General features: G+C 52.6%; 1 protein-coding gene across 7 annotated transcripts; it reads right to left on the bottom strand.

Moving 5' to 3' along the window:
- On the bottom strand, positions 1-8,620 carry DCAF11 (DDB1 and CUL4 associated factor 11). Of its 7 annotated transcripts, none has more exons than XM_039254707.1 (15): positions 8,454-8,618; positions 7,638-7,817; positions 6,358-6,485; positions 5,983-6,110; positions 5,659-5,723; positions 5,245-5,345; positions 4,869-5,015; positions 4,602-4,656; positions 4,172-4,240; positions 3,763-3,820; positions 3,479-3,664; positions 2,878-3,031; positions 2,326-2,478; positions 945-1,051; positions 1-850 (listed from the first exon to the last, which is right to left on the bottom strand). In XM_039254707.1, exons 1-15 carry the CDS (start codon positions 8,561-8,563, stop codon positions 716-718), a joined length of 1,776 nt encoding a protein of 591 aa, XP_039110638.1. In that variant the 5' UTR covers positions 8,564-8,618; the 3' UTR covers positions 1-715. The 7 variants fall into 7 exon arrangements, 6 of the variants coding, with proteins under 6 accessions (XP_039110638.1, XP_039110633.1, XP_039110634.1 ...); XM_039254702.1 differs by having other exon boundaries at positions 7,615-7,982; positions 8,256-8,613; XM_039254703.1 differs by having other exon boundaries at positions 7,615-7,982; positions 8,458-8,613.
- Positions 8,621-9,398: the final 778 nt, after the last annotated feature.

The raw sequence follows: 9,398 nt of genomic DNA, 5'->3' as shown, positions 1-9,398 counted from the left end.
TAGGTTCCCACAGAGAATTTATTGAGGGACCCAAAGCCAGTGAGAGGACAAAGGAGTCCTACTTCAACATCCCTCCTTGAAGCTGCTGGCCTCCAGCAAGACAGAAGTCTGGGAAGGGAGGGCCTGCCCTGGGTGGGGCCACAAGGAGCCCTCACACCACAACCTGTCCCACCCCAAAGATCCAGATAGAGAGAGAGACATCATTCCCATCCCAGGAGGGTGGTGACGACAAGCCTTACTCACCCCACCCTCCCCTAAATGGCTAGAGCTCTAGCCTTCAGGACCTCTGGAAGAATGGCCAGGATGCCTGTCCCTCAGATTGGCCAGTCTAATCCTCAACATGAAGGCCAGGGCAAGGGGCCTGGCTGACAGCTCAGTTCAGACCTGGCCCCAGGCATCTACTCTAGGAGCTAACACTTAACATCCAAACATGGTTAGAAACACTCAGGACACTTCTCCTGTTGACAAAGGCCACGCCCCAGATAATGGCAGTCCTGCCGAACCCTGGCCAGAGGCAGACACCCAAGCAACTGGGTGTGAGCCCGTGAGACTACTCTGCCCTTTGGGGAGGATCTTCCAGGGCTCAGCTAAGGCCCCAAAGCCTGGGCACGGGCTTCTCCCCATCCAATGCCAGGGATTTCCCACAGGCCTCCCAGAAGGGAGGAGGCAGAGAGCGTGTAAGAGGCCCACCTGTGTAGGGGGCTGGAGATCAGGTCTACTGGGGTGAGGAAAAAGCTGCAGAGGGGCGGGGCACTGGGGCAGGGTTGCTGGGGGGCTCCTCCGACTCTGGCATGTCGTCCTGGAAGTACTCGGCCTGGCGGTACTGCCAGAGACGCAGGTTCCCGTCCCACTGCAGGGCAGAAGGTGGCAAGCAGTCAGGGGTGCTGCCCCGCCTAGGCCCAAGTCCCAGACGTGCACCGGCCCCCCAACCCCTGCCACCTCACCGAACTGCTGACAATCTTTTCCTCGAAGGGGTGCCAGCTGACGTCACGCACACAGGCCTTGTGGTTGGTCAGCTTCTTCACGATGTGGCCGCTGAGGAGGTCATACACTGTCCAGGGAAGGCCAGAGTGGGGAGGGGCTGCCAGAGTAGCTTCCCAGCACCCCTCATAGTTCCTGAGCTGTTCGGCTTACCTGCCTCTCGGGCACTTTCCCCACTTGCGCAGGGGAGCAAAGCCCACACCAGAGGATGATGTGATTTCTCTTTCTTTTCCCTTTTCCCTACCTCAGCTTGAATATATGGCTTGGCAGAGCGTGGGTACTTCCCTCTGGCCCTTAGCTAAATTTCACAGGGGCCACAGTTAGGAAAATGCAATGTGGCTTTAAAGCGCTTTCCAACAATTTTCTATGAAACCCACAAGATACGGAAGGCACAACAAAAGTGAACAATGGGCTGTCCGCACAGACATCTGAGTCTGCTCTTCCTCTTCGGGACAGGGGTGCATCTTTCTTTCCCAGCGGGCCTCTGAATGCCTCCTTAGGTATGCCGCTGTCTTAGGCTCTTCATAGCCGTACATGTGTTTGTGTCCTTTGTATACTCTTTCTGCTTTAATGGCTGCATATCCTTTACTATGAGCTTGTTTTTCGTGTCATCCTATCTCCCCCCGCCCCCCACCCTTTTCATCTGCAATCTCTTTCTTTCCTTGACAGGCTAAAAAACAGAACTGAGTATATTTTTGGCCATCTATTATTATACTTACTGACTAGAAGTCTATGTTCCTTCTCTTTCTCTCTCTTTTTTTTAATGTTTATTTATTTTGAGAGAGAGAGAAACAGAACATGAGTGAGGAGGGGTGGAGAGAGAGGGAGATGCAGAATCTGAAGCAGGCTCCAGGAACTGAGCTGTCAGCATAATGTGGCTTGAACTCACAAACCACGAGATCATGACATGAGCCGAAGTCGGACGCTTAACTGACTGAGCCACCCAGGCACCCCTATGTTCCTTTTCTGAATTTAAAACGTTAGGGTGCCTGGGTGGCTCAGTCGGTTGTGTCCGACTTTCGATTTTGGCTCAGGTCATGATCCCAGGGTGATGGGAGTAAGCCCGCGCCTGGCTCATGGGGGGCGCGGAGCCTGCTTGAGATTCTCTTTCTCCCTCTCCCTCTGCCCCTCCCACACTTGTACTCACTTAAAAAAAAAAAAAAAAAAAAAGTGCTAACAAATATAATGTTTTCTACTTCTCTAAGCCTAACCTTCTCCAAGCTCAATTAAATCTCACTTATAGTCACCATTAAGACGTTGAAGGTAGTTACTGGTGACTACGGTGAAATGCCAGAGAAACAGTCCTGCCTTTCCCAAGATCCCCTGTTCTGGCACAAGCCTTACCGACAACTTTGCCAGTAGAGCAGCCGCTGTAGATGAACTGCTGGCCGGTGCTATGGGTGGGGGAGAATCGGCAACGGATAAGGGTGTGCAGCACCCCGTGGCCCCGGTAGGTCATCAGGGAGCTGTCTCCTGGGAGCTTCAGTTTCCGCCAGGCTGGGGAGGGATGCGCGGAGAGCCCTAGGTTAGGCAGTCTGGATTCTCCTGTCTCATCACTCCTTAGCAAAGACTGGCACTCACAGATGACTGCCTTTCCAATCCCCAACTGGTGGCTCCTTCCCCACCGAATATTCACCAATGTGGCTATACTGATACTGAAGTACTGAAATACTTTTGGTTTGGTTGTTTCTGAGTGAGCCCCAGCCCCCAGCCCTGGGAACCCCAACTCCCCACAGTTCAGCAGACAAAGACTTCATGCCTAGCAAGAGGGAGTGGGGAGGGGGCCTGGCTACAGTCATGTCCACTGTGCCCGTCCCAGGCCTTACCAGGGGTTATTTTAACTACCACCCCTGACTCTTTATTCTCCAGAGATCAGGTTCTACCTTCCACTCTCACCTTTTTTGGGCACCTGCTGCCAGCGGTAGTCCCAGTTTTGCTGTGTGGCAGCCTGCCGTGAGGCTTCCATACCTTCCCGACTAGAAAAGCGTCGGATATCCCAGAGCTTGATGGTCTGGTCTTTGGAGTTGGAAATGAGATACCGGGCATCACCCTGTGAATCCCCAGATGGGTAACAAGGTGTCAGAGTTTGCAAATATCGAGGTCTGTCAGTCCAGCTCTGCTTCTCCAGGAGCAGGGGAAGAATGTCAGTCTTTTGACTTAGCTTGCCTCTTTCTTCATCCAGGTGAGCTCGCCATTGGTATTCTACCACAGACTCCGCCCCCCGGCCAGCTTTCCCTTTCTTTGCCCAGGGACTGGCTGGGCCTCCTATTCTATCCTGGATTAATTGTCTTCTTTCATTCCACAGAAAGCCCTGCCCTGCTCCTTGAAGTCTGGTGAATAGAGATGGAGCTCATGTTTCTTGGTTTATGCCCCTTCCCTAAACTCCAGTTCTTGCAAACCTTAGCTAATAAGGAGCTTGGGGAGTTTCATGCCAGTCCACCTGGACATGCTCCTGGACAACTGTAACCTGGCCATGCGGTTCCGCCTCCCTGCCCACCTTGCTGTCAATGAAGGTGATGCCGTCCTGGTGTCCAGCCAGTGCGCCCACAGGCTTGGGGTCATCCTCCCTCATGGTGCGTCGATCCCACACTTTGCAGATGGCATCATCGCCCCCAGAGAAGAGGATTTGAGAGCTTATGTCAGCAAAGGCCACTGCATTCACGTCATCCTCGTGGGACTCAATCTAGGGAAGAAGGAAGCCAGAACACCGAGGACCTCTTTCTAGGTCTTCTAATAGGCCAAAGACCAGGAAGTAGGGGCTCTAGATCTCAGAAACAATACCTGAAGGGTGCGCCGGTTCTGTTCTCGATCAAAAACGTATAGGCAGCCATCATTGGCCCTGAAAGGGAAGGGATAAAGAGGGTCCTGGAGTCAGAACTGAGAGAACCTATGCTGTGCACGCTCTAGAGAGTCCCTGTTGCAAAGTCCTGCTGAGGGGCGAGCCTTGGTCTCTTCTTACACAGGAGGTGGGAAAAAAGTTAGCTGTGTTTTGGGAAGGAGGTTTGAGAGGTTGCATCTCATGCTGGGGAAATGGTGAGCAAGAAGAGTAGCCACTCGTAAACCCTGACCTTGGAAAAGGGCAGGCTGTTCTCCACAGCGGTGTCCAGTACAGTCTCTGCAAGGGCAGAGCCGGTCTCTGGGAGAACTCCTATCTCATTCCCTGAGGACTACATCCTCTACAAATACTCACCCTCCTAACACCTCCCGTCCATCTGAGGAGACGGCGATGGAAAAGACAGCAAACCGACGCTCGTCTGGCCTGAAAAGAACATAGAAGGAGCTGGGTTAAGTGGATTTCCCTCAGCCTTTGTCGATTTGCACAGAGTCTGACGAGGACTGTAAGGCACACTTCTAATGGGGAGAAAAAGTCCTGCTAATGAGTGCCAGAATGTGGATCACCTCAGTGAGGACGTGGAAATAATCCCGCAACCATCTGTTTTACCCTGGTCCTCTGGCTGACAAGGATGGGCGCTTCCCTCCCAGGAATCCGCACAGAGACTTCTCCCTCTAAGCAGTGTACTTTCTCCCTCTAAGCAGGAGTTCCAGTTCAAGGGGTTTGCTCCTGGAGAGCCTTCCTTGAGAAGTTTCTGAAGAGTCTGCCCAAGGAGGGAAGCCAGTACCTTAGATCCAGGGCAGTGTGTGTGTCTCCCTCCCCGTAGATGTTGCAGATATGAACTAAGAAAGGCAAGAGAAACAAGAATCTTTCAGAGCTGGGGGGAAGGATGGTGGGAGTGAAACTAGGCAGGAGATGGAACAAAGGGCAAGGATGCCAGACCCTGGGAGTGATCTTCCCAAGAGAAGGGGTAGAGTCCTGGCACAATGAACGTGGGCATCAGAGACCTCGGGTCCTGGGCTGGAGAGCCAGTGGAAGTCTGGGGCATACTCACTGTAATCAGACCAGCTGGAATAGAGGAAGTGGTTCCCATCAGGGGTGAAGGCCACATCCAGGACACTCCAGCCTACGTCCCGGGCCTTGATGCTCTTGAATTTATGAAAGCGGCCATACCGGCAGTCATACAGTCGGATCGTCTGGTCTGGGTAAGTGGGGATCAGGCAGAATTAGGGAACCCCCTTCTTCCATCCTCTCTAGATCTGACCTCTCTTTCTCTGTACATCTGTGGAATCTTCCCTTCATCATGGGAAATGTGTTCTGGCTAAGCATCCTAACCCGGGGTCGGGGTTCCCTCAGTCTGGGGCTTTCTAGCCTCAGTCAGGGGAATATGTTCCTTGTTCCAGGCAGTTCGTAGGACCAGGGACTGGTACCTTGGCAAGCAGACATGAAGATCTGACCATCTTTGCTGTAGATGCCGCAGAAAGCTTTCTGAGAGTAGGTATCAGTGAAACCCAGATCGTTGGGCAAGAAGCTGGGGAGGCAGAGGGAAAGTGAAGGTAAAGGGAGCTGGGGGTGAGGACTGTTCTGGTTAGCAGAATCCTAACAGAGCTGGGTGTGAGCACGAGGGCGGGCTTCCCTTCTGGCTTGGGGTATACTCCCTTTTCTTTCATTCATTCGTTTGTCCTCTCTGTTCCTACACTTTTCCAGTTTGTTTACTCTCAAGCTTTGACCCCACTGAACTTCACTTTGATATCCCTGAACATCCTTTAATACTTGTCCCTTCAAAATTTAGGGGATAAAGCCTATCTGGCCCTTAGATTCTCTCCACCAAGCCCCATACTCACTGAGACATCATTCGAGACCGTTCTCCAAGGGAGAAGCTTCCCCGGTGGCAGAGGCCCCGTTCTCTCTAAAGGAAGGGATTGGGGAATATTGCTCGCACAGACAGAGGACCACTTTAGCCACACCACGCCCCCTCCTCCACAGATATCGCTCTCGCTACAGAAATGGACACCACACACACTAGCGTGTCCCACCAAACTCCGATGCAGGCCAGCTAAGAAACCTCCAGCTCTGGCACTTGAGACTTCCTTGCAAAGTTTATTTCCCTCTTCTCCGGCTACCTCAGGAGGCCTGCTTCCAGGCTGGTTGGAGGTGGAGAGGCCTACCTGGTGCAGCATTTGAGGAAAGCTGTGTTCCCGGGCGGCCCGCCTAAGTCCCAGGCGCCCTGTGGCCAATTCCACTTGTGTCTTGATCTCATTGCATTCCAGCTCCCGGGTGTCAGGGGTTGCGTCCACTGTGAGTGCCAAGGAGAAGTTTCATCCTAGGTCTTCCAGCCCCAGAACTGTGCTCCAGCCCACTCAACATGGCCAAATATACTAGGGCTGTAAAGCCTCCCACATTCCCTGAGTTATCTCATCTTATTTCAGTTTAACATATGTTCTTGAAAAAAGAAAGGAAGAAAAAAGAAAAGAAAAGAGAAACAAAGGATTTTCTAATGAAAGTCTTCCAATGCTAGGGTCTCAGTCTGCCTTTCCTCTTACCGGGTGGGTTGTATCGGTCCCCGAGACGGCCATCCCAGGCACTGTCATGCTCTTCCTCCGAGTCCGAGAGGGCCTGGATGAGTTGTAAATTTGCCGCACCTCCTCCCTGCACCAACCTCACTTGGCCTCTGTGGAGAGATGCCCATGATAAAAGGGAGGATCCCTTCCCCAAACCAACCAAATTCAGAGCCAATGGCTATCCACCTGCTATTCAAACCCTATACTGTCCCCATTTTGAAGTGTGAGGCTAACTAGACCTTGGCTGTTATTTTCAATTTCCTATAAGACACAGTAGGAAACGAATCTTCACGCTTAGAGCAGGAGCAGAGAACCTCAACATCTGATGGACGTTGACAGACCTACTTAGTTGACTTCCTAGAGAGCCTAAAAATTCTTTTTTTTTTTTTTTTACATTTATTTATTTTTGAGAGGTAGAGCGAGGCACAGTGTGAGCAGAGGAGCAGCAGAGAGAGAAAGAGACACAGAACCCAATGCAGGCTCCAGGCTCTGAACAAATGTTCAGCACAGAGCCTGATGTGGGGCTTGAACCCACGAACCGTGAGGTCATGACCTGAGCTGAAGTCGGACGCTTAACCAACGGAGCCACCCAGGCACCCCTAGAGAACTAAAAATTCTAAGAATGTTTCCTTCTGAGCCTCTTGACTGAGGAGTCCAGCAGAGAACTAAAGGGATCCCCAGGCTTGTCTTCGTCCCAAGGAGCCATAGCTAAGAAACAAACCCGGTGGCAAACCTTTTCAGTCAAGTGCTGATGGTCATTTCCTCAAAGCATTCTTTCCTCAAGAACAGGGTTAGAGTTAGGTTAATTTAAACTTGTTTTTCAAGTTAAGACCACGTGGCCTCGTAGCACATGTCAATAACTTCACTGAAGTTTAACACCCACCTCCCCAGCTCTTCTCTTTACCCTTCACATCACTCCTTTTCCATCAGGGCCCACATTTTCATTTTAGTTTTTACTTACTTGGAAAATAGATTATATTTGTGTAGTCACAGCTAAAGAGGCTCCCCTGAACAGTTCCCTCAAACACAAAAGTGAGTTTGTCTTCGTGACCCTCCCTCGTTAAGAACTACTTTTATTGGGTATCGAGGTGAGTGCCATGAGTGTCCAGAAGGGAAGCTCAAACAGAACAGCTGGTCTGAGGTAATTCCAGTCCCTATCCTCTTTAACTTCAACTGCCTGGAGTTGGGGTCAAGGGACTGTGGTGGTCCTTGGTGGGGACACATCAGAGGGTAAGTTACCTGCGGAGGAGATAGGCCAGTACCTGGGCCAGATCCACATCTTCATCCTCCTCTTCCTCTTCCTCACTCCGACGCAGGCTAGCCCCTCTTCGGGGCAAGCCCTCGGAGGGGTCTCCGGACCCAGTTCCTGCACTGCTGCTGTTCCGTGATCCCATCTTCTGATCACAGCATCATTAGGTCCTGTGCAGGGACTCCTCCTGTCACTTCCTCGGATTTGGTGAAAGTAAAGCCTGCTCTAGAAACACCAGGGTCTCCTGAGATAGAGCGGTAGCTATCTCTAGGAGGGTGACCCTTCCTAGGGACTGAGATCCCTTCTCTTTAGCCTGTGACAACTCCCAAGACTTCAGGACCACAAACCTTCCCCAATTCTGTGAAGCAAAGAAAAAAAAAAAAGAAAATCAGAGAGTGAAACCGAGGGAGCTACCCTAGCTCACGAACGAGAATCTTGTGAAGAGGAATTTCTCAGTTTTCTACCTCAAACTCACCTATCAAAGTCCCTGGGGGGAGTGGGTGGGTGAATTCCCAGGTAACCTCTCTGGCCGACCAATCAAAACCCCTCGCGGAAGAAAGCGCCTCATTAGCTTATCTCATGTAACCAATCAGAAGCCTTAGGGCTCTGAGACCCCCGACGCCCCCCTTACCGACCAATCAGAGCGCTTCTTCGCGAAAGCCGGCAGCAGCGACAACCAATGAAGTTAGAACTCGGCCTAACACCCCCTCCTTCCTCTCCTCACGCCCACGTGGTGTGCTGGGGGTGTGTACGCCAAGTGGGGGAGGCAGTGAGAAGCCGAGAAGCCCCTCCCACTGAAGCCGGCGGTTACTGCCGCGCGCGAGACCACCCACCAGCCAGGAGCGGTCGCAAGACCCGCAGCGGCGAAGGGCCTTGTTTACACCGACTGCGGCCGCAGCGTTGGCCAATTGCTGCTCTGTCACGCGCCTCCTTCCTCATGCATCTTCCGGCTTCCCAGCCGGAGGACTGCGGACGTCACGCGTTGCCCCTGGCGGCCCCGCCCCTTGGCCCGCTAACTGGACAGCTGAGCACAATGATTGACAGATGGGCGGGAGAAAGTGCGTGAAAGGTGGGAGGGGAGGAGAAAGCGCGCGACTGAGGTGGGGCCTTCGCTCCTTGTTGGGAAAAGTAGTGGGGAACCGGCTCCTTCCTGATTCGGAGTCAACGGAAGTGGGCTTGATGGGTGAGGGGAGGGGCTTGCAAGAAATTGGTGGTTCGCTACCTAGAGGTGTTTTAGGGAGGGATACCATTTGCCATCGGCCCCTAAAATTCTTTTTGCTTCTCAATTTCCAGACGAACTTTAAGGGCCTCCTTTTCCCTTTCCTCCCGACCTGGTTCCAGCCTTTCTTATTTTGCTGGCTGCAGCTTAAGTCGCCGGGCAATAAGGGGTGACCGGTGCCTTTGGGGTGTGATGACGTCACACAAGGGGACCCAGGCCTTCACACCCTCTTTTCCGGGTTTAGCTTCCGGAAGCCTTGTTTTGTGGGGACTACCCTTTCTAGACCACCCCTTAGTTGCTTTGGCAACTTTTTAGATGACTCCTGGTTTCCTTTCGCGGTCTTTGCAGACGCTCCCTAACACACCTGAGGGTTTCTAGGGGCCTTTCCGGTTCCGTGTGTTTCCCTTGAAAGCCTCTAGGCTCTCCGGGATTTGCAGACCTTCCCTAGACCCTCTGTCTCCTGCGTGCCTCCCCCACTCTGGGCTACTAGTCCAGGGAGTGCACTAGCGCCGCCTCCTACCCGTCCTCCGGGTTTATGAGTAAGCCGCTGAGTTC

The sequence above is a fragment of the Hyaena hyaena genome, unplaced genomic scaffold (genome assembly GCF_003009895.1).
Source record: "Hyaena hyaena isolate Hyena2069 unplaced genomic scaffold, ASM300989v1 scaffold_497, whole genome shotgun sequence".
Lineage (NCBI taxonomy): Eukaryota > Metazoa > Chordata > Mammalia > Carnivora > Hyaenidae > Hyaena > Hyaena hyaena.
The sequence above is the reverse complement of the archived record's forward strand: the minus strand, read 5'-3'. Positions and strand labels throughout refer to the sequence as shown.

Coding starts and splice junctions, on each gene's coding strand:
- DCAF11 (XM_039254707.1), bottom strand. CDS start 8,563: ATGAGGAAGGAGGCGCGTGACAGAGCAGCAATTGGCCAACGCTGCGGC. Junction 4,657..4,868: donor TTCCAGCTGGTCTGATTACA/GTGAGTATGCCC, acceptor TGCCTTTCTTAG/TTCATATCTGCAACATCTAC. Junction 3,821..4,171: donor GGACGGGAGGTGTTAGGAGG/GTGAGTATTTGT, acceptor CTTCCCTTTCAG/GGCCAATGATGGCTGCCTAT.